Source organism: Odocoileus virginianus, chromosome 22 (genome assembly GCF_023699985.2).
Source record: "Odocoileus virginianus isolate 20LAN1187 ecotype Illinois chromosome 22, Ovbor_1.2, whole genome shotgun sequence".
NCBI classification, from domain to species: domain Eukaryota; kingdom Metazoa; phylum Chordata; class Mammalia; order Artiodactyla; family Cervidae; genus Odocoileus; species Odocoileus virginianus.
The window spans coordinates 55,637,762-55,662,563 of record NC_069695.1 but is presented as its reverse complement, the minus strand read 5'-3'; the positions used below and the strand labels follow the sequence as shown (position 1 = coordinate 55,662,563).

At 41.5% G+C, this 24,802-nt stretch overlaps 1 protein-coding gene across 3 annotated transcripts in view; it reads right to left on the bottom strand.

The window, feature by feature from the left end:
* Positions 1-24,177, bottom strand: part of ADNP2 (ADNP homeobox 2) — a 32,936-nt gene extending 8,759 nt beyond the window's left edge. Inside the window, exons 1-4 of one of the 3 annotated variants that reach the window (XM_070453020.1) lie at positions 24,018-24,177; positions 15,520-15,712; positions 13,743-13,863; positions 487-576 (exon numbers count right to left, since the gene is read on the bottom strand). In XM_070453020.1, the coding sequence (XP_070309121.1) occupies positions 487-576; positions 13,743-13,850 (198 nt within the window). In that variant the 5' untranslated portion in view covers positions 13,851-13,863; positions 15,520-15,712; positions 24,018-24,177. Of the gene's footprint in view, positions 1-486; positions 577-13,742; positions 13,864-15,519; positions 15,713-23,435; positions 23,682-24,017 lie in introns of those variants that run through there. The other 2 variants (XM_020875622.2, XM_020875623.2) reach the window with 2 other exon arrangements.
* Positions 24,178-24,802: the final 625 nt, after the last annotated feature.

Here is a 24,802-nt window from a genome sequence, read left to right as displayed (position 1 = left end):
GCTGGGCAGCAGGAAGGTTTTCCAGAGGAAACACTTTTCAACGGAGAATTCAGCAGTACGTCACATAGTTTAGCTGGAATCTGCTTAACTACGAGGTTTCAAATTTATTGTAAACTGTGTTCCCTGATTCAAACTCCATATTTTTAATTTTTGAAACCAGAATGTATGCTCATACTTGAAGTCATTTCTTTTTACTCAAAATAGTTACATAACTCAGAAGCCCTACTTATATCAGAGGCATATAACAGTAATATAATAATTTCACTGTATCACTTCATCAACTTTTTACATGCAGAAAACTCTCACATCATCAATACTGTATTATAAAACATTTAACTTTTTCTACTTCCCTAAATGTTTACATTATACCCCTCCTCCTCCCTTTCATTCATCTGCAACCCCAAAACATGTGATGTTCCTCAGAACTAAACCAACACTTACCCCATGTTCTGAGGAAACATGAAAACTGGAAATAAAAATACATACCAGTTTCTTTCCAGAAGGTTCCCACAGAGAAATATCTCCCCATGATGTGTTATAAAAGTACTTCTCTCCTGGGTCAAAGCCTTTAAGGTCCTTTTAGAAAGGGAGAAAAACAGAGATTATTATGTAATTTCAGAAGATAAAGAAGTATTGAATTAGAACCCAATGGGATTCTTTGGCACTTAAGAAATCTACATGGGAAGGACCTCTCTGGTGGACCAGTGGTTGCGAATCCCAGCACTCCCAATGCAGGGAGCACAGGTTCAATCCCTTGTCAGGGAAATGAGATCCCCTATGTTGCACAGTGAGAAGAAAGGGAGGGAGAGAGGGGGAGAAAAAGAGAAAGAAAGGGAAATCTACCCCATGGCAAACTCTGACAGAGTTCCCATCAAGCTGGAGACCTGGGGAAAATGCTGAAATAATCCAAGTTAATACTACAGCTTCTGTACTTCAGCAGCCGCCTTTCAATTTATGTCAAGTCTTTACAGAGTTTATACTTAGTAAATCTCAGTTTCACAGTGTCTTAAATTCAATACATTTTTTTTTTTCCTTTCCCACACTTTCTTGTTTGCGCGTCATTAAACTGTCCTATTACAGAGCTGATTTCCTTCCTAGCCATACTTGTTGGGGTGCTGGATTCTTTCCATGTCTGTAGTCTTCCATAAATTCAAAAACATATATAAATATATATATAGTTTTAAAAATACAGTCTTATAAGAAATAAACAGATAAGATTTCCTACAAATAATTTCTGAAAGAGAAAAACCACATGAGCAAACACTGTCTTCCCAGTGTAAGCCCCATGGAGACGCATGTCGGGTGGGATGATATGGGCACTCCAAGTGTTGGTAAGAAGTCAGACGGTGAATATGTAAGGCTTCACCAGCAAGCAGTCTGTCTGAAACAACAACTCAAGCTCACCACTGTGCACAAAAGCAGCCACAGACAGTATGTAAACACAGACAAGCAAAGCTGTATTCCAAGAAGTTTATTTACAAAATGGACAGCAAGCCAGATTTGGTCCAGCTTGCCTACCTCTGGTCTAAACATTCAAGTAAGAAGTACAAAATGTCATACTGAGTTAAAAACCACAATCCAATTATATGTTGACTGACTGGTTCAAAATCAGGAAAGGAATACAAAGCTGCATACTGTCGCCCTGCTTATTTAACTTCTTTGCAGAGTACATCATCTAAAATGTCGGGCTAGCTGAATTCACAAACTGGAATCAAGACTGCTAGGATTCATCAACCTCAGATATGTAGATGATACCACTCTAATGGCAGAAAGTGAAGAGGAACTAAAGAGCCTTTTGATGAGGGTGGAAAAGGAGGGTAAAAAAAGCTGGCTTAACACTAAACATTCAAGAAATTAAGATCATGATATCCAATCCCATCGCTTCATGGCAACTAGGTGAAAAAGTGGAAGCAGTGACAGATTTTACTTTCTTCAGCTCCAAAATCCCTGCAGAGGGTGACCACAAACATGAAATTAAAAGACGCCTGCTCCTTGGAAGAAAATCTACAACAAGCCTAGACAACGTATTAAAAAGCAGACATCATCTTGCCAGGAAAGGTCCATTTAGTGAAAGCTATGGTTTTTCCAGCAGTCATGTATGGATGTGAGAGTTGGTCCATAAAGAAGGCTGAGCACCAAAGAACTGCTTTCAAACTGTGGTGTTGGAGAAGACTATTGAGAGTCCCCTGGACAGCAAGGAGATCAAACCAGTCCTAAAGGAAATCAGCCCTGAATATGGAAAGATTGTTGATGAAGCTCCAATACTCTGGCCAAGTGATACAAAGGGCAGACGCACTGGAAGAGACCCTGATACTAGAAAAGACTGAGGCAAAAGGTGAAGGGAGTGGCAGAGGATAAGATGGTTAGATACCATCACCGGCAAGAATTTGAGCAAACTCCAGGAGACAGACAGTGGAGGACAGAGGAGCCTGGCATGTTACAGTCCATGAGGTCGCAAAGAGTGGAACACAACTTAAGAGACTGAACAACAGCAACAATTATATGCTGTCTACAAAAATTTCACTTCAAATACAAAATCATAGAGAGGTTAAAGATAAAAAGAAGGAAATCAATGTCATGTGATCACTAGTCAAAAAAAAAGCTGATATAAATCACCAATGCCAAAAACAGAGGGGAGGACTTTCCCAGTGGCAAGTGGATAAGAATCCGCCTGCCAATGCAAGGGACACCAGTCCAATCCCTGGTCCAGGAAGATTCCACATGCCAGGGTGCAACTAAGCCCGCAAACTGCAAATGCTGAAGCCTTTGCACCTAAAGCCCGTGCTCTGCAGCAAAGGAAGCCACCACGATGAGAAGTCAGCACCCTGCGACAAAGAAGCCCCCACTCACCACAACTAGAGAAAGCCTGTGCAAAGCAACGAAAACCCAGAGTGGCCAAAAAATAAACAGAGATACCAACATGGTTCCTACAGAGAGAAAATAATATGACCACCATAATGCCAATAAATTTGACAAATTAAACTGACAAGGACAAATCTCTTCAAAGAACATAAGAAAAAGCTCACTCAGGAAAATCAGATAACCTGATAGTCTGATATCTAGTATAGACACTGACTCCATAATTAAAACCCTTCCCACAAAGAAAACTCCAATTCTAGATAGCTTCACTGGGAATTCTACTAAACATGGTATTATCAATTCTACATAGACTCTTCCAGAAAATAAAAAGGAAGAATCAGCTCCCAATTCATTTCACAAGGCTGGCCAAGACTTGACAAAGATCTAACAGAAAATGAAATCTACAGACCTACCCTTCAAGAACACAGATGAAAATTCCTTAACAAAATGTTTGCCAATCAATCTACATACTAAAAAGGACCAAGTGGAATTTATCCCAGGGATAGAGGTTGGTTTAACAATTTCTTTTCTTAAAAAATAACAAACACAAAAACCATGTAATTCACTAGACTAAGAAAATAAAATTACATTAATACAGAAAAGTCATCTGACAAAATTCAACCATCAGTCATAATTTCTGCTCTCAGCAAAGTAAGAATAAGGAAATTTCTCAACCTGAAAAGGGGATCTCCCGTTGTAGCTAACAACTATGCTATATGGTAACATAAAGAACATTCTTATGTCTATTTTAGGCTTCATTTCAAAATTTTTTTGAAAACCAGCATTATCGAATGTTAGTAAGGATGTGGAGCAAGGGAAACCCTCCCACACTGCTGACAGGAGTGTGAAATCAGACAACTACTTTGGATAATACCAAATCTAGGTATTTATCCAAGAAATATCAAAACAGCTACCCACAAAAAACACTTTTATAAAAATATTTGAAAAAAATATCGCTTAGCTGTGTCTGGCTCTTTGCAACCCCACCAGGCTCCTCTGTCCATGGAATTTTCCAGGCAATACTGGAATGGGTAGCCATTCCCTTCTCTGGGTGATCTTCCCAACCCAGGAATCAAAACCACATCACCTGCTTTGCAGGCAGATTCTTTGCCGTCTGAGCCACCAGGGAAGCTCTATAAGAATATTTATAAGAACCTTACTCATAATAACCCCAAACCAGAAACAGCCTAGGTGTTCACATTAGAAGAATCAACAACAAACTACTCACAGAATGGGATCTTCCTCAGCAACAAGAACGATCAGCTACAGGGCAACAACACAGAAGAATCTTCCCCAGGAGCAATTATTATTTCACTCATATCAGACAGGCAAATCTTACCCACAGCGAAAATTCTCAGCATGATGGTAACCAGTGGGGTGGGTGGGGTCTGACTCCCACAGCAGGTCCTGTGCCCTGACAGGGGCTTGTACTGCATGAGTCAGTGCGTTTCCAAACCCCATCAACTGGAGACGGCTAAGGTGCATCTCACAAACATATAACTTCCCCTCCCGCTAAAAGCTGTAAAGAAATACTAGTGTTAAGGATACACCTATGCTGAAAGAGTTTAAGGGCAAATTTATCAATGCCTGAAACTTAGAAATGCATCAAAGTATAAGATAGAAGGACTTCCCCGGTGGTCCAATGGCTAACACACTGCACTCTCAGTGCATGGGGTCTGGGTTCAATTCCTGGTCAGGGAGCTAGATCCCACATGCTGAAACTAAAGGTCCCACATGTTGCAACTAAGACCCAGTACAGCCAAACAGATAATTTCTTTTTTTAATAAGGTTGAATGATGGGTGAATATACACATGTGTGTTAATTTTATACAATTTAGGTGGGAGGTACATGGGTTTTCAGGGTACAATCCTTTCAGTACTTCTGTAGGCTTCAATTTTTCATAAGAAAATACTGGAAAAGGAAGAAGTAAGCAGTAATGTTCTATAGCAGGAGATGAGAAGGGTTTAAGGGAAGAAGTGCTTTCCACTGTCAGATGCAGGAAAAAAAAGAGCCAGTATGGGCTTCCCTGGTGGCTCAGTGGTAAAGAATCCGCCTGCCAAGCAAGAGACACAGGTTCAGTGCCTGGGTCGGGAATATCCTCTGGAGGAGGAAATGGCAACCCACTCCAGTGTTCTTGCCTGGGAAATCCCATGGACAAAGAAGCCTGGTGGGCGACAGTCCATGGGGTCCGAAAAGAGTTAACTCAACTTGTGACTAAAGAACAAGAAAACTCAATCATTAGGAAATAAACAGATTAACTATTTCAATATTTTTTGTAGATTAAGATGTCGGAACATAGTGTAACACATTAAAAAATCTGTTTATACATATAATGGTCTCAGAAGATTGTCACAGGGGTGGGTTTAGTGCACCCTTTTTTTAAGCTTCCATAATTCAGATGCAACAACCTCAAATTTGCAAACACTGGTTTAAATGTTCCGACCTGATCTAATACTTGATGCACAGAAATTAAGTGCAGGAGCTGCCTCAGAAATGGCAGTTCTGCCTAGAGCAGCAGAAAGGAACACGGTGTGGCCCAGTGAAGCAAGAACAGGAGCAGCCAAACTTCTACACCAAAGGCAGGCTGTCCTGAGGACTTTCTAAAGGCAGGGGCCGGGGGACAATGGAAGAGCTCCAAGGAGGACAAGGTGCAACAGAAGACTGAGAGAAAAGGTTTACAAAGTAACAACCCGCAAGCCACCAAAAAGGCAACTATGATGTGGATCCAAGTTTCTACTAGATGGTCTACCTTAATTGCTTCTAGCTCATGTCTCTCAATAAATCTGACAGATACTTTGAAACTCTAACCAAGGGACCTTCTATTTCTAAATTCCCTTTTCCTACCACTTCTTTAAAAGATTTCTGGCCTCCATGTGGCAGTATTTGTATCTCTGATAGTTCCTAATTGTGAAAACACAGTAAGACAAAAGCTGCTAGGAACTGTAACATTTTTAATTTTTAAAATGCACTTATTTTTGGCTGCACTGGGTCTTCGTGGCTGCACACAGGCCTTCGCCAGCTGTGGTGAGCAGAGCCTGCTCTCCAGCTGTGGTGCACTGGCTTCTCCAGATGCAGAGCATGGGGTCCAGGGCCCTGGGCTTCAGCAGCTGCAGTCTGAGGACCCAGCACTTGCCGCTCGCTGGCTCAATGGCTGTGGTGCGCAGGCCAAGCTGCCCCACAGCATGTGGAATCCTCCTGGACCAGGGACTGAACCCATGACCCCTGCACTGGCAGGTGGGTTCTCCACCACTGGACCACCAGAGAAGTCCAGAACATTACTATTTTAAAATAAATTTGGATACTATTAATCACCTCAGTATCCATGAACATTTGATATGTAACAGTAATTTAATGGAAGAGATCGCTTTCAACTCTCAGATAATGCTTCATTTACCTATGAATTTTTAGCTACCAGAAAAACTGTAATAACTCCCAAATAACTTCATGACTCCTCAAGGGTTCACATCATATATTAGCAATCTCTATTCTAAGCAGCACACACAGTATACATGGAAAGAACATCTAATGTCTCTTCCACTTTCCCACTCCCACCAATTACGTGTGTGTGTGTGTGTAAACTAAACAGGCCGGTACTAGTTTCCTCTGCATTTTAATGAGGTTCAAGGGCTGGCCCTGCCTAACTAGGGTGACCAAGCACCAGTATGGTTGGGGCTGATCTCTGTTGTAGGTCCAACACATTCAAGATATGCCACATACTCTCCTAGCACAAGCTCTGAAAAATTTTTTTAAGCTTTTACATGGGGAAATGTGAGTAAAATAATAAAGGTAATTGATGTGACTATTTTACAGCATTACAATGTAATTCTGGGGAAGTTCACATGATATGAGTCTCAGCTTCCTGGTGTTCACAACCAAACAGTTTGCTGGATGCACACCAAAATTAAAACAACCTGAGAACTGAACAAAGATAAAGAAAAGAGATAATCAAAGAAACCAAAAGTTGTTTCTTTGAAAAGATCAACAAAATTCGCAAATGTTGAGCTAAACTGACAGAAAAAAGAGAGAAGATAAAAATAAGTAAAACCAGAAATGAAAGTGGGTGTTTTACAACTGACCTTACAGAAATAAAAGGATTAAACAAAAATACTAGCAACAACTGTATACAAACAAAATAAACTAAAAGAAATAGACAAACTCCTAAAAACACACTAATTATCCAAGGTGACTCAAGAAATAGAAAATTTCAACAGACCTATAACAAGTAGAGATTGAATCAAAAACCATAATCAAACTATCAAAACAAAGAAAAGTCCAGGGCCAGATGGCTTCCTTCACTGATTAATTCTACCAAATATTTAAAGAAGAATTAACACCAGTTCTTCTCAAACTCTTCTCCCCACAACAGAAGAGAAGGTAACACTTCCTAATTCATTTTACATGGTTAGCATTATCCTAATAACAGAGCTAAACAGAGACATCACAAGAAAAGAAAATTACAGATATTTTTTATGAATAAAAATGAAAACTCCTTAATGGATACTAATGAACAAAACCCAACAGTGATTACAGATTATACACTATGACCAAGTAGGATTTATATCAGGAATGCAAGCAGAGGCAGCATAAGAAAATCTATCAGTGTAATATACTAAAGATAACAGAACAAAGGGGAGAAAAACCCACACAACTACCTGAAGTGGCAGAGAAAGCATCTGACAAAATCCAACACCCTTTCACAATTAAGAAAACACTTAGAAAACTAGAATAGAACTTTCTCAACAAGACAAAAGGCACTGATGGGACACCATGATACTCAACACTGAGAGACCGAAATCGTTCCCCCCAACACTGGGAACAAGACAAGGATGCCTGCTTTCACCACTGCTATTCAGTATTGTCCTGGAGTCCTAGCCAGAGCTCTCAGACAAGAAAAACAAAAGGCATCCACATTGAAAGGGAAGAAGTAAAACTTGCTTCTATTCACAGGTGACATGATTCTATTAATAATCCAAAGTGGGCTTCCCTTGTGGCTGAGTAGTAAAGAATCCGTCTGCAAATGTAAGAGACATGGGTTCCATCCCTGATCCAGGAAGATCCCACATGCCGAGGGGCAACTAAGCCCATGTGCCACAACTACCGAGCCTGTGCTCCGGAGCCCAGGAGCCACAGATACTGAGCCATGTGCTACAGCTACTGAAGCCCCAGCACCCCAGAGCCCATGCTCTGCACCAAGGCAAGACACCACAATGAGAAGCCTGCGTACCACAACTACAGAGTAGTCCCCACTCTCTGAAACGAGAGAAAATCTGTGTGCAACAGTGAAGACCCAGCACAGCCCAAAAAAAAAAAAAAGGACTCCAAAATAAGATACCAGAGGTAATGATAAATTCAGTAAAAATGCAGGGTACAAAATGAACATACATAAGTTAGTTGTGTTTCTATCTACATGTAATGAAAAATCTGAAAAGGAAATTAAGATAACAATTTACAATACCATCTAAAATAATAAAATGCCTAGGTATAAATATAACCAAGAAGGTGAAAGTCTTGTAGACTGAAAACTACAAAACATTATTGAAAGACATTAAAGACCTAAAAAAATAGAAACACATCCTTTATTCATGGGTAGGAATACTGCCAAGATGTCAATACTATCCAGCGTGATCTACAATATAATCCCAATCAAAATTCCAATAGTCTGGCAGAAATAGAAACGCCAATCCTTAAGTTCATACAAAATTGAAAGGGGCCCCTAACAGCCTAAACAGTATTGGGGGAAAGAAAAAACAAAGCAGTTGAAAAACTCACACTTTTCAACTTCAAAATTTAAAACTATGGTAATCAAAACACTGTAATACTAGTATAAGCACAAGTATTCAGATTAATGAAAGAGAACTGAGAGTTCAGAAATAAATCCACATAGCTATGGCCAAATCATTTTCTACAAGGCTGCCAATTCCATTCAATGGGGGAAAATTAGTGAAATAAATGGCTCCGGAACAACTGGATTTCCACATGCAAAAGAATGAAGCTGGGCCTTTGCATCACACCATATACAAAATTAATTCAATATGGATCAACAATCTAAACAACAAGAACTACAACCATAATACTCTTAGAAGAAAACATAGAAAATCTTAACTTCAATCTGGCAATGGCTTCTTAGTTACAACACAGAAAGCACCGCAAACACACAAACAGGACTCCATCAAAATATAAAACTTAAGATGTTATCAAAAAAGTAAAAAGAGAATGGGAGAAAACATTTACAAATCATACCTAATAAGGGTTTAATATCCAAAATATATAAAAAAACTACACCTCAACAACAAAAAGACAAACAATCCGGTTTAAAAATGAACAAGACTTGAAAGCAAATCTCCAAAGATATACAAATGGCCAATAAGGACATGAAAAGATGCTCAACATCATTAGTGGCCACAGTGGCGAGGGAGGAGGGAGAGAAAGAGGATGAGAGAAAAAGAACAGACAGCAAGGCTGTGGCTAAACTGGACCCCTCATGCATGGCTTGGGGGAACTGAAAAGGGTACAAGCCACTTTGGAAAGTTAGGGAGGTACTCATAAAAGCTAAACAATTATTACATGATCCAGCAAAAAAATGAAAATAGGGCCTCAGACACCTGTGAGCCAAAGTTCACTACAGCATTATTCACAATAGCCAAAAGACAAAATCAACCCAAGTGTCTATCAACAGATGAACTGATAAAATGCAATATGTGGTTATATAATGGGCTGCGAGTTAGCCATAAAAAGGACTAACATTTTGACACATGCCACAACATGAACTTCAAATCATTAAGTAAAATAAGCCAGTCACAAAAGATCCAATATTACATGATTCCACTCACATGAAATATTTTTAATAGACAAATCTATAGAGACATATAGTAGATTACAGGTTATCAGGGGCTGTGGTGGGGGCATGGGGAATTATTACTTAATAGTATTAAGAGTTTCTGTTTGAGATGATGATAACCTAGTTGGAAAACAGTGTGAATGTAATTAATGGTACTGAATTGTACACTTAAAAATGGCTAAATGGGCAATTCCCTGGTGGTCCAGTGATTAGGACTCGGAGATTTCAACACTACAGCCAGGGTTCAGTCCCTGGTCAGAGAAATAAGATCCCACGAGTCACACAGCAAAGGCAATTTCATGTTATATCTTACCTTTATAAAAAATTTCTAAGTATACTTAGAAGATTTAAGGGGAAAAAAAGAGATTAAAATAGTTCATTACTTATTTTATACTGATTACATATTGAATATCTGTAACATATGAGGCTAAATAAACTAAATTATTAAATTAAAAAATTAAAGAACTGGAAAAGTCTTTAAAAAGACCAACCAATGCAACACTGCAACTAATGCAGGTGTACAGGGTCCTGTGTTCAGAAAGGTCAGTGCAGGGTTGAATCCCTGCTGTTACCATTTTTAAAGTGTTGATAATTTTAACTCTGAATTTGTTTTACGACGTGAAGTCTGATAGGACAACAAAGAGCATGCCAGGGGCTTGAAGCTTCAGCTCACACACGGTCCCACCGCCACTGTTTCTGGGACACAGCCTGTCCCTGCTCTCGGTCCCCATACCCTCCAAACTCCCCTCTCCCACAACCACTCTGAGACTCTTGCCCACCACCTGGGGCAACAGCCGAGCTGCCAGGGGGTCCACATTCCACAGTTGCCCTGGTAAGAGCCAGGTACAGACTTGGGGAGAGGAAGAGGCAAGGTTACCAGACTCACCCTGGCCTGGCAGCACCATGGTGTTTGGCAGATGACTTGGTGCCTAGAGCCCACTCTGGATCCAGGTACCAGAAGCATCCTGACTCAGAAGCTGAAATCATGTGGGAGCCATCATCTGCCTGGGACAGCACACTTGTGGGGCCCGATCATAGCCCCACATTTTCATTCTGCACAGTGCCCTTCAAAGTATGTAGCTAGCCTTTAATATAACTGATCAAATATTGTTAACTGTTTAAGAAACTCTTCAAGATACTCTAAGGTTTATATCTACTTTTAGAAAAGGATCTTTTAGAAAAATATCTACTTTTAGAAAAGGAGACAAGGATCGTGGAAGAGCCTATTTTCCCTCAGGTTTACTTTCCTCAGCCAGGCTTCTGACAAGAACTATACAGCCTATGATTTGAGGTCCTAACTCTTAGGATGAATGGAGTCATATACACTTTGGAACGCCAAGAAGGCAGAGTGCATTCTCACTATGAAGTCTGAAATGCTGGAGAAGGAAACAGAAAGGACCCTGACTGGTGTCAGACAAATGCCCTCCCGTTTCATTTGGTCATTGTTGGTTTTCATCACTTTTAACCAAGAACCCTAAATACTACAATGGAAGTACACTTGACATTAAAAAGTTCTTAATGTGAGATTCAGTGAAAAGAAAACACAAAGCTAGCATATGGTTAGAGCATGTCCTGTCTCTAAAACTCTGAAAAGATATTAATATAACAATGTTTACCATGGAGGTTCTGGGGTAACAGCGTACAAGTAAGTCATTTTTTTCTCTATGTTTCTATGTGTATTTTCTAACTTTTCTATAATAAACTTTTTTTTTATAATGAACTTTTATATTGCTTGAATTTTCAGAAAGTCTGCAGAATATAAGACCAACTACAAATTAAAAAAAAACAAAATTTCTCCCCAAAAGAATTTGTAAAATTTAACCAAGTAGTTAATTAACACTGGTATGCCATTCAAATGTCTTACTTTTTCTTTTGTGAAGTATACATATATCTGTGTCAGCATAGTCTTGGAAAGAAAAAGTTAACAGTCTTGAACAAATTGAGATGAGTAATCTTAGCCAGACTAAGGGAGAAGTTAGTGAGGAATGTCCAGTTTTATGCAATATCAAAATCGAAGGACTCCAGGATGAAAAATTTTAGTTGCTACTGACATTTTATCATTAAAAAATACACTTAAGTCTGTAACAGAATTCCATCTTAAAAGTGAATTCACATTAAAGGCAACTAAAGAGAGATGACAACCAAAGGCAATACTTGACCTGAGGGACAGAGATAAACAAACAGCATCAGGTATTACAAGAGGTTTGGAGAAAAACAGCAGGTAAGATAATGAAGTGGAAAGGGCAGAATTTTAGGGGGAAGATTTTTCTGAGGCAGCAACGTTTGAAAAGAGGTCTTTTCTTCAGAAAGTTTCAGTTCAGTTCAGTCGCTCAGTCGTGTCCAACTCTTCTCGACCCCGTGAATCACAGCACGCCAGGCCTCCCTGTCCATCACAAACTCCATCAAAAACCAATTCTGACCATTAATGAGAATCCTGGTAATTATTGGTCTTTCAGCACCTTTTTATAAATAAAGTCAATCTGGTTCAAAGTCTGAGATTTAAAAATTAAGAAACTGAACTCTTCCTGGGCAAATAATATCTTGAATCAAATTATTCACAACTCTGAAAAATTCAAAGCAGACGCAGTCCGTATCTTCAATATGGACTAAACATGCACAGAATGGCTATAAAGCTACATAGCAAGCTTTATTTAACAATTTTTATTTCTTTATGCCGGCCATATATTCTAAAGTTATAAGATAAAATTATATGAGAACAGAACTGATCACAGAAAATGTGACTGTGACCTTAATTTTAAACTTTTATAAGACTGCATGTATTAAATTCACAAATCAGAAAAGACAAAAGAAAACAAACAACCCTACCATACAAGTATGCATCACCATTGGGGATTACTCTAATACTAGAAAACTGACTTAGTCTTTTTCTGTTAAAAAAAAATTGAAAGATCAAAAACAAATATACACTGCAACTAGTGGCTGTATATTGTCACCCTGCTTATTTAACTTATATGCAGAGTACATCATGAGAAACACTGGGCTGGAGGAAGCACAAGCTGGAATCAAGATTGCCAGGAGAAATATCAGCAACCTCAGATATGCAGATGACAACACTCTTATGGCAGAAAGTGAAGAAGAACTAAAGAGCCTCTTGATGAGAGTGAAAGAGGAGAGTGAAAAAGTTGGCTTAAAGCTCAACATTCAGAAAACTAAAATCATGGCATCTTGTCCCATCACGTCATGGCAAATAGATGGGGAAACAGTGGAAATAGTAGCTGACTTTATTTTTGAGGGCTCCAAAATCACTGCAGATGGTGAAAGCAGCCATAAAATAAAACTACTCCTTGGAAGGAAAGTTATGACCAACCTAGACAGCATATTAAAAAGCAGACATTACTTTGTCAATAAAGGTCCGTCTGGTCAAGCTATGGTCACAAACGGATGTGAGAGTTAGACTATAAAGAAAGCTGAGAGCAGAAGAATTGATACTTTTCAACTGTGGTGTTGGAGAAGACTCTTGAGAGTCCCTTGGACTGCAAGGAGATCCAACCAGTCCATCCTAAAGGAGTCCTTGGTGTTCATTGGAAGGACTGACGTTGAAGCTGAAACTCCAATACTCTGGCCACCTGATGCGAAGAGCTGACTCACTGGAAAAGACCCTGATGCTGGGAAAGATTGAGGGCAGGAGGACAAGGGGACGACAGAGGATGAGATGGTTGGATGGCATCACTGACTAGATGGACATGAGTTTGGGTGGACTCCAGGAGTTGGTGATGGACAGGGAGGCCTGGCGTGCTGCAGTTCATGGGATCGCAAAGAGTCAGACACGACTGAGCAACTGAACTGAAGGACTATAAAGTCCCTCCTAAAAGTAACTAAAAACTGGAGCCTAAAGCAGCCACTTTAAACCATAAAGACATAAATAAGAACAAATGCTGTTCCCAGGCCTCATTTTAAGAGGCAGCACTTTCCATCTTGAGGCATCTGACCCACTCTCCAAAGAGTCCCGTTCAAAGAGTCCCCCTCAGCCCAGGGCCTCCACGGTTACCATCTTCTCTTCATCCATTACCAGTGTCCTCTTACCTTCAGCAGCTCCTTGCACCTGTCAAGCCCAACGTCCACAAGAATCCTTTTCACCTTTTTCCGTACCTTCCTGATGTTGTCAAGATTCTCCACAGGAATTTGAAACATTTTTGAGATTTTCCTTAAAGGGAAGAAAACAAAACTATAAGAAGTGTATACACACACACACACACACACACACACACACACACACACACACGGCGCTAATGGTAAAGAACCCGCCTGCCAATACAGGAGACATGAGAGACAGGAAACATAAGAGACATGGGTTCGTCCCCTAGGTCAGGAAGATCCCCTGAAGGAGGGCATGGCAGCCCACTCCAGTATTCTTGCCTGGAGAATCCCATGGACAGAGGAGCCTGGCAGGCTATTGTCCATAGGGTCGAAAAGAGTCAAACACAACTGAAGCAACTTAGCATGCATCCATATATACACACATACACATGTATGTGCATAAAATATTACAAACAGGGTAGGTAAAGAAAGCAGAGTAATTTTCAACAAATTATTCTGGAACAATTAGATTTCCACAATCAAAGAATAAGTTGGATTCTTTCCTATTAGTATACACAAAAATTAACTCAAAATTAGTCCTATACCTCCATGCACAAGTGAAAACTTTAAAACGCTCAGAAGAAAACACGAGGCATAAATTTTTATGACGTTGGATTTGGCAACAGGTTCTCAGATATGATACCATAAAGTGCTAGGAACAAGAGAAAAAGTAGCTAAGTTGGACTTCATCAAAATGAAAAACCTGTATGCTTCAAAGGAAACCATCAAAAAAATGAAGAGAATCCACAACATGGGAGAAAACATTTGTAAATCTTATTTCTGATAAGGAACTTATATCCAGAATATATTAAAAAAAACTCCAACGACAATAAAGGACAAATATGCCAACTTAAAGACAGGAAAAGGATCTGGTTACTTCTACAAAGACAATATACAAATGGCCGTTAAGCACTTAAGAATGTGCTAAACAACATTAGCTATGGGGAAAAGCAAATAGAAACTATCATGAGATAACTCTTCACACCAACTAGAATGGCTGTCAATTTTAAAAGAAGTAGCAGTAATAGTGCTGGCACGGATGTGAAGAAAATGGATCCCCCCCATACACTGCTGGTAGTAATGGCAGTAAAATAATGCGGCTGGTTTGGGAAAGTCCAGCAGGTCCTCAAAGGATTAAACATGTAAGTACCATAAGAACCAGCAATACCACTTGAGAGAAATGAAAAACCTGCATCCAAACAAAACCCTGCACAAGAATGTTCACAGCACCATTACTCACAACACTCAAAAAATAAAAAAGCACAAATGTCCATCAAAAGATACATAAATAAAATGTGGTGTATCCGAAGAATGGAATATTATTTGGCCATAAAAAGTGAAGTATTAATGCATGTTACACTGATTACCCTTGGGGGATATTACTCTAAGTGAAAGGCATCAGACACAAAGGACCACATATTATATGATTCGATTTACAGGAAATGTCCAGAATAGACAAAATTTACAGAGACAAAAAGGAGAACATTGGTTGCTTAGGGCTGAGGAGAATGGAAGGTGATGGCTAAGGGGACAAGGTTTCTATCTGGAACAGTGACAATATTTTAAAATCGACTATGGTGATGTTATGCACAACTCTGTTAATGAACTAAATAAAAACCACTGACTGTACACTTTAAGCAGGTGAACTGTATGGAGTGTAAATTACATCTCAGTAACCGCCACTTTTGGGCTTTTCTAGTAGATCAGTTGATAAAGAACTTGCCTACAACGCAGGAGACCCAGGTTTGATTCCTGAGTTGGGAAGATCCCCTGGAGAAGGAAATGGCACCCCACTCCAGTATTCTTGCCTGGAGAATCCCATGGACAGAGGAGCCTGGCGGGCTACAATCCATAGGGTCGCAACAGTTGGACACGTCTTAGCAACTAAACCACCACCAATGCTGCTTTTAAAATATCTGAAAAGGCATAAAATTAAAATAAATCCTGTGGTAGTTGACTAGGATAAAAGGTACAGCTGTGACCTTATTATCTGTAATAAATACGGATTTAAAAAATATATTTTTGTTAATGTGTGTGTGTATATTGTACAGCTCAGGCCACTGCAAGAGCCTGGAAGTAGCTACACACCAGTAGCAGACCACGCCTTGGGCTCAAATCTTGCTTTCTAAATATCACTTTCCCTTAAAAGGAAGCAGGGCTCCTTGGAAAAATGGCTGATTTCAGGGCTGGAGCACAGAAGAGACAAAATGATCCTAGAATGTCTTCTGCCAGAAAATAAAGGAGTTGCTCAGAAAATGGGGAGATATGTCAAAAGTACTCAAAAGAAGTCAGCTTGAAGAAGTTTCCACAAGCCAAATATGGGACAATGTGGGTACCAAACAAATAACAGTAACAGATTATAACCTGCGGCCCCGAAGTTTCCAAAGATAATGTCACCGTATCTCCCATCCCACATGCTTTCCTCAGAACATGTCCGTGATACTCCTCCCAACCAGGAGCAGCATCTACATGCCCATTCCTCGAACCTGGGCAGAACTTGGCAGTGCCCTCAACCAATAAAGCAAGGCCATGGGAATGCCCAGGCTAGACCACAAAATGCCACATACTTTCCTTGCCCTTTGGGTACCGTAACTCTTGGAATTTAGACTCCTTATTGCAAGAAGCTCAACTAGCCCACATGGAAAGGTTCCACATCAACCACTGGACATGAGAGTGAAGATACTCTTACAGCCTGCAGCTGTCCACTCACCCCGAGTCTTTGAGTTTTCTCAGGTGAGGCCCCAGACATTGTGGAACATAAATAAGCCATCTCCCCCTGCTCCCACCTGAGCAAAACATTACATACTCATCCCACAGAACACTACGACAGTAAATATAAGTAGGCACTGATGCACATGACAGCATGAATCAGTATCTCAAAAACATGATGCTAAGTGAAAGAACACAGATGCAAAGTCCTCATATTGTCTGACTCCATTTATATGAAATGTCCAGGAGAAATCTACAGAGATAGAAGGCAGATTAGTGGTCAGCAGTGGGTGGAAATAACTGCACATGAATAGGTTTTTGGGGAAAGTGCAGGAAATGTTCTAATACTAGACTGTGTTATTGGTTGCACAATTCTATAAATTTACTAAAAATCAACTAATTATACTTCTTAAAGAGATGGGAATACAGACTACTTTATTGTCTACTGAGAAGTCTATATGCAGGACAAGAAGCAACAGTTAGAACCAGACATGGAAAAATGTACTGGTTCTTGGGAAAGGAGTAAAACAAGGCCACGTATTGTCACCCTGCTTATTTAACTTATATGCAGAGTTGTTGTTGTTCAGTCCCTAAGTCATGTCTGATTCTTTGTAACCCCATGGTTTGCAGCACACCATACTTCCCTGTCCTTCACTATCTCACAGAGTTTATTCAAACTCATGTCCATTGAGTCAGTGATGCCATCCAACTATCTCATCCTCTGTCATCCTCTTCTCCACTTGCCCTCAATTTCAATCAAACAACCCAGGATCACGGCTGGTCCCAATGAGTCAGCTCTTCGAATCAGGAGACCAAAGTATTGGAGCTTCAACTTTCAGCAGCAATCCTTCCAACGAACAGAGTACATCATGGGAAATGCCAAGCTTGATGACTCACAAGCCGGAATCCAGATTGCTGGGAGAAATATCACAACTTCAGATATGCAGATGATACCACTCTAATGACAGAAGGGTAAGAGCAACTAAAGAGCCTCTTGATGAGAGTGAAAGCGTAAGAGTGAAAAAGCTAGCTTAAAACTTAACGTTCAAAAAACTAAGACCACGGCATCCAGTCCCATCACTTCACGGTAGTTAGATGGGGGAAAAGTGGAAATAGCAGCAGAGTTTATTTTCCTGGGCTCCAAAATCACCATAGACAGTGACTGCAGCCACGAAATTAAGACACTTGCTTCTTGGAAGGAAAGCTATGACAAACCTAGACAGCACATTAAAAAGCAGAAACAGGGACTTCCCTGCTGGCCCAGTGGTTAAGACTCTGAGCTCCCAATGCAGGGGACCCAGGTTTGATCCCTGGTCAGGGAACTAGATCCCACATGCTGCAACTAAGACCTGGTGCAGCCAAATAAATGAATATTTTTTTTTAAAAAAAAAAAAAGCAGAAACATCACTTGCTAACAAAGGTCCATAGTCAAAGCTATGGTTTTTCCAGTAGTCATATATGGATGAGAGAGTTGGACCATAAAAACAGCTGAGCACTGAACAATTGATGCTTTTGAACTATAGGAAGAGACTGTTGAGAGTCCCTTGGACTGCAAGATCAAACAAGTTAATCTTAAAGGAAATCAACACTGAATATTCATTGGAAGGACTCATGCAGAAGCTGAAACTCCATTACTTTGGCCACCTGATGTGAAGAGTTGATTCACTGGAAATGACCCTGATGCTGGGAAAGACTGAAGGCAGGAGGAGAAAGGGACGACAGAGGATAAGATGGCTGGATGGCATCACTGACTCACTGGACATGAGTTTGAGCAAACTCTGGGACATACTGTAGAACAGGGAAGCCTGGTGTGCTACAGACCACGAGGTTGCAAAGAGTTGGACACTACTTAGTAACTGAACAATAATAATACTTAGAAAAAGATCATGCAAGGAAAAACTAAGGAACTGTTTCAGATTGTGAGACTAAAGAAAACTAAATAAAATGTGTAATTCTAACTAGATTCTTTACTATAAATGTTGTTTCTGGAACAACTGGCAAAACTTCAATGTGGGCTGAGGAGTAACAATGCGTTGATTTTCTGATTTTGATGGTTGTGTTCTGGGTATGTAGAATGTCCTTATTGTAGGAAATGGACAATGTTGGGTAATCTGGCATCTTTTCTGGTAACTTAGTTTCAAATGATTCAGGGGAAATTCTTTGTACTACACCTGCAACTTTCTAAAAATCTGAAACTATTTCAAAAAAGGTTTTAATGCACAAACTATAAAAGTTACAAACAAAATCAGTTAAATCTGAGTTAAAGAAATGTCAGATAAAATAATGCAAAATTTCAAATTATCAAAACAATAACTTGAAGACTGATAACATCCACTGGTAGTGGCATCACCGACTCAATGGACATGAGTTTGAGCAAGCTCCAAGAGTTGGTGATGGACAGGGAAGCTTGGTGTGCTACAGTCCATGGGGTCACAAAGTGTCAGACATGACTGAGCGACTGAACTGAACTGAAATGAACTGACTGGTACTGAGAGTAAGTAGAAAAACGTTAATTTCTCCAAATTTACACGTCAACTGGCAGTTATCTCCCAAGATTTTTAAACAACAGTTTCTCTGAGTTGGAAATTCCATTCTAAACCCTTTTACAACCCCTCCTCCTTCAAGGATAAGCTTGGAACCCCTTCTAAGAACTCCCAGAATGGCCAGTTTATACTTATTTCATTGCACTCACCTCACTACATTGTAATTATTTCCTTATATACCCATTTTCTTTTTTGAACTAAACATCTTCAGGGCAGGAATCATGTTTCTCTGCACATCTGGGCCTATCACAGAGGTTCAAAATGGACAGGCTATAGAGAGTTGGTGAGTTGGAGATCAAGACATTCTAAGTAAATAGATCAGCATCAAAAAATCACTGAGGTAAATGAGTATCTGAATGTATTTGGCAAAAGGTAAGTAAAACTGAAAACATGAACTGGAATAAAACAAGACACGAAAGGGGCATTAGAGCTAACAGCGGGAGGAACTTTTCATGAGTAATAAGAAAATGTGAAGTATCGAGAAGCCAATTTGAAATGGGTACATTTTTCAGACAACTTACCTATGTAAAACTTATACTTCAGTTTCAGTAAAAAGCGAGTTTGAAAGATCATTTAGCATTTTAGAACCAGAAGATACAAAAATCATAGCAAATAGTTTTAAAACAAAATTATTAACAATAAAATGCATTGAACTGGGTTCTAGGCTTCAAAAGCATAATTTAAAAGGCAAGCTGTCAAGAATCTTGTGGTTCTTTAAAATTAAGCACAGCATCACTTTCAAGCCCAGACTGGCTTCTCTGGCCAAAGCGGCCTCAACAGAAACTTCCCTTCAAGTTCTCCACTCACTCCACCAGACGTGCTGGTCTGTCCTCCTTAGAGTTCCTGGAGCACTTCTTTCCCAAAAGCTGGCTGATAAATAGGACTGCCCAAGGTTAAGACCATCATCCACCTATATCTAAAACAAAGAAGTTAAATGTATTGCTTGCAAAGAAATCTGGCTTCACATAGGAAGTGCTGACCTTATCACAGTTGAGAAAAAGTAGTACAGGGACTGGCCACATTTCACAGGATGGTTCCCAAGCTGTTCCTGACAGGCCAACTCTCAGGAGGAAGGCACTGAAAAGAGGCTTCCAGTGATCAGCCAAGTTTTAAAGGGGTCTGCAAGTACTTGTTCAAGGCTTGGGAGAAGGGCCAAAAAAGTCTTCTTGAACCTGCAGAATAGGAGCTTTTTATTCTCAACTGTACACGCTCCCATTCCCTCATCATTGTTACTGTGGTTCCCTCCCTCAAAACAAGTACACGGGTACATTCAATTTAAAGAAAAAGTTTCCTGTTTATAGCACTTACTGTTTTAGGGAAACCAAGTAAACATAATAAAATAAAACACAGGTAAATCACAGAAGTTCTGTCAAGATCCTTGGCCTACTGTTGCCAATCACTTTGGGGGGAAAAAGCTGACTTTTACCATAATTTATCCATTCTCTAAGAGATGCAAGATTCTACACAAAAGGCCAAGTGGACTAATTAGCTGGAAAAGAAGTTGCTGAACGCTTCCATATCTATAGATCCTTTACTGATGCTATTCTCGATATATTCTTAGTACTCAATTAAATCTGTATTTTCACCATTAGGAAACAGCAGGCTAATGCAGCCGTACTATCAATGCAGCTGTACTATCTACCAAGTTCAGTTCACAGTAAATTATTCTTTTCTTTTGTATATTATTATTATTTTCAGCTGTGATCGGTGCTTGTTGCTGCACACATGCTTCCTCTAGTTGCAGGGAGTGGGGCTTCTCTAGTTGCAGAGCATGGGCTCTAAAAGCACAGGCTTCAGTAGTTGCAGCATGCGGGCTCAACAGCTGCACCATGCAGGTTCAGCAGTTGTGGCTCACGGGCATATTAGCTGCACAGTAGCTTCTGGAATCTTCCTGGATAAGCGACAGAACCTGTGTCCCCTGCACTGGCAGGCAGATTCTTATCTACTCTATCATCAGGAAAGTCCCACAGTAAATTACCTTTAATTTCACAGTGTGTGGTAGACACGAATTTACCAAAAATTGCATTCAAGTGCAAAAGAAAATATTATTTTCCAAAGAGGCACTTAAAGGGTTTTTGCTGGTTTTTAGTATCACGATCATTTAAGAATACTCCATTATCAAAAAATACACTGTAAAAAAAGTCATTCTGGTAATAAACAGTACTTTTTTAAGTCACAGAACTTTCTTGTAAGTTCCTGTGAAATCTAAGTTCTGAAACGATTTCACTTGCAAAACAATCCAGAACAATCTCACAAGCAAGACTCTGGAGATACACTGCCTGAGTTCAAGTTTACCACAGTTTACTACTAGTTGTGTGATCTTTAGCAAGTTACTTAATCCCAGGGCCTGTTTCTTCTGTAAAACACGGACTGCACAACCGACTCTGAGAAGTAGTTTTGAGGAAGAAAATTCATTTAACACAAGAAAAGCACTTAGAACATAAGACTGTGAGTTTGCTATTATCTAACTCCAAAAACTTAAAATGCAACATTCAAAAAACTAGCATCCTGGCATCCAGTCCCATCACTTCATGGCAAATAGAAGGAAAAAAAGTGGAAGCAGTCACAGATTTTGTTTTCTTCAGCTCCAAAATCACTGCTGACAGTGACTGCAGCCATAAAATTAAAAGACGCTTGCTCCTTGGAAGGAAAGCTATGACAAACCTAGACAGTATTAAAAAGTAAAGACATCACTTGGCTGACAAAGGTCTGTATAATCAAAGCTATTGTTTTTCCAGTAGTCATATACAGATGTGAGAGCTGGACCATAAAGAAAGCCGAACACCCAAGAATTGATGCTTTTGAATTGTGGTGCTGGAGAAGACTCTTGAGAGTCCCTTGGACTGAGAGATCAAACCAGTCCAGTCTCAAGGAAATCAACCCTGAATATGCACCAGAAGGACTGATGATGAAGCTCCAATATTTTGGCCACCTGATGTTAAGAGCTGACTCACTGGAAAAGACACTGATGCTACAGAAAGACTGAATGCAAAAGATGACGGCGGCAGAGAATGAGATGCTTACAGATAGCATCACGACTCAGTGGACTGAATCTGAGCAATCTCTGGGAGATAGTGGAGGACAGAGGAGACTGGAATCCTGCAGCCCATGGGGGGGGGGGGGGGGACGGGACACGGACGTTGGTGTTGGCAGAGTCAGACATGACTTAATGACTGAACAACAAGCTCCCAAAATTCTAAGTGAAATGTTGAAACTACTGGAATACAGGGGTGGTTGTGTTTTTTTTAAAGTAACTAAAAACACATGGTATTTATACAATACATGAAAGCAAGAATCAAAGGTCTGGGTTCAAATACAAGAAGATCCCTTCTCAGACATGTCACCTTCAGCAAGTCCTCACCATTCAGTCTTCTCCTTGTAACACACTGCCAACATGTGTGACAACCATGTGATAACCAGAGTGGCAGCCACAGCAGAATATTGGGGTGTGACCACTCAAAGTGACTACAACCATAAATTCACCAGAAATATATTGCAAACTTGGATCAAATTAAAAAGGTGTCCCAGATATCGTCAGATAGACCCCCTGGAGAAGGGAACCCACTCCAGTATTCTTGCCTGGAGAATTCCGTGGACAGAGGAGCCTGACAGTCCATGGCGTCACAGAGTCGGGCACGACTTTCTCTCACTCACTACGGGAGAGGTAGGTAGAGTGCTTACAAGAATTCTGTGTGTGTATGAGTTGCTCAGTCGTGCCTGACTCTGCGACCCCATGGACTACAGCCCACCAGGCTTCTCTGTCCATGGAATTCTTCAGGCAACACGGGAGTAAATTGCCATTTCCTTCCCCATCCTCTCCCGACACCAATCTTCAATTCCTAACCCTAAAACCAGCTCTCATATCCTTACCACTGCTCAGTCAGACGAGTGAACCTATCTCCTCCCAACTCCAATCCCCCGCCAGCCTAGCACCAGTACCCTTACAACACACAGATCGGTCACTTCCATGTCTAAAGACCACTGCCTCAACAAACTCCCAATGACAACTAGAATACCAAAGTTCGTTCATAACATGGCTACCTCCCCAGTAACAAGCTACATGTTTGTAAACATGTATGTTTAAACAAGTTACACATATATTACTTGACTTCCAACCAAAGCCGAACACGCGCTTTCCTCAACTCGCATTTTTTACGTGGTCCACTCTCCCAGAACGCTACTCCCGACTCCTCCCGAGCCCTGTGGGGCTTGCCCGTGCCCTGAGGCACTTGCCCATCTGCATCATAAATCACCAGACAAGAGTCCTCCAGATCTCAAGAGGCTGCCATTACCCATTCCATTCAATTATAAAGAGTTTTAAGAGCATTCCGCCAAGCCTCTCATTCAAATTCAAAGAAAATACTTTAAAATTTAATTATTTAACAACCGTTCAGTTAGAACTGGCTGCTATTTTCGACGTTCCCAAGCCAAGAGTCAGGAGAAATTCTGCGCGCTCTACGTCAGTGCGGTGAACGGCGGCATGTGAAAAGTTCAACTGTAATGTCAACATCTGCACGTCATCAGTATTCACAGCGAAAACTCCTGGGTGAAGGAACTGGGGCTCCTCTCAGCTGTGCGCTCCTCCAGAAAAAACCCGCCACAGGGCAAGCGGCTGAGCGCGCCTCTGCCCGGCCCGCGTCCGCGCTTGCTCCGGGCGGCCCTCCGGCTTCCAGCCCGCCCCCCTCCCTGCCCTCCCCGGCCGCCGCCCTGTCCCCGCGTCCCCCTCGCCCTGATGCCGTCCCCCGCCCCGCCCCCCAGGCCCCATCACCGCCCCCCTCGATCCCGGCCCCACGTGACGCGGAGGGACGACGGGCGCCCTTTGGGCCGCGAGCCCCGCGCTGGCAGAACGTCGCGGGATTAGAGAGGCGGCCACGGGCCACCGGGTGTGGGCGGGGTGGGGCGGAGCCGCCGCCGGGACTTCGCGGGCCGGGCCAGGGGCGTCGCCGCGGTCCGGGCCGGGGTTACCTACCGCTGGGCGCCCGCAGCGCCGCCGCGTCCCTAGCACGTCTGGCTGCGCCCGCTGGGGCCCCGCGCCCGCCCGCCTCCGCCCCGCGCGGCGGGACCCCCGCTCGGCGCGCGCCACCCCGCGCGACCCTGTCCCCTCCTCCCAGCTCGGCCAGAAAGAGAAAATGGCGCTCGATTGGCCTCCGGAAGTGACGCGCACCCTTATTTGCATGCCGATGCAGTCAACCAATGGGAGAAGAGCATGCATGGGACCCCCCCTCCCCCGCCTCTGAGCACTGTCCCACAGGCCCCTTTGGGCCCCTGCCTTAAGCTGAACTGGAGGGTCAGCAGTGGGAATGGGGTTTTGTATTGAAGCCCCCTCCCCTGACCCCACTCTTGACACAGTGATCTGGCCTGCTAGCCTCTCCCCATATCCACAAACTCTCGTGAGAGTGTGAATGATGACGTCACTAGAGGGGTGGGGCTGACGTCGTTTGTCACGTGACCAATCACGTGGGTCCCTAGAGCTTTGGTTTTATTTGCATGAAGTGGGGTGGAGCTACTGGCTGTAGCAGGAAGAGGTGGCCCCGCCCACATCTCAGAGCCAATGGGAAACCAGCTGTGAGGTGAATCCTGCCCTATCATTGGAGGATAGAACTTGAACTATCAGAACTTTGACAAGGATGCCCTTGATACATCTTGGTGAACTGACTGGATAGGGTCTCCTGACTTCGTAATTATATCTTAAGAAAATTAATTTCACACTTTTTCTTGAGAATTCTGATTTTTAAGTTAGAGCTACTACGTGCT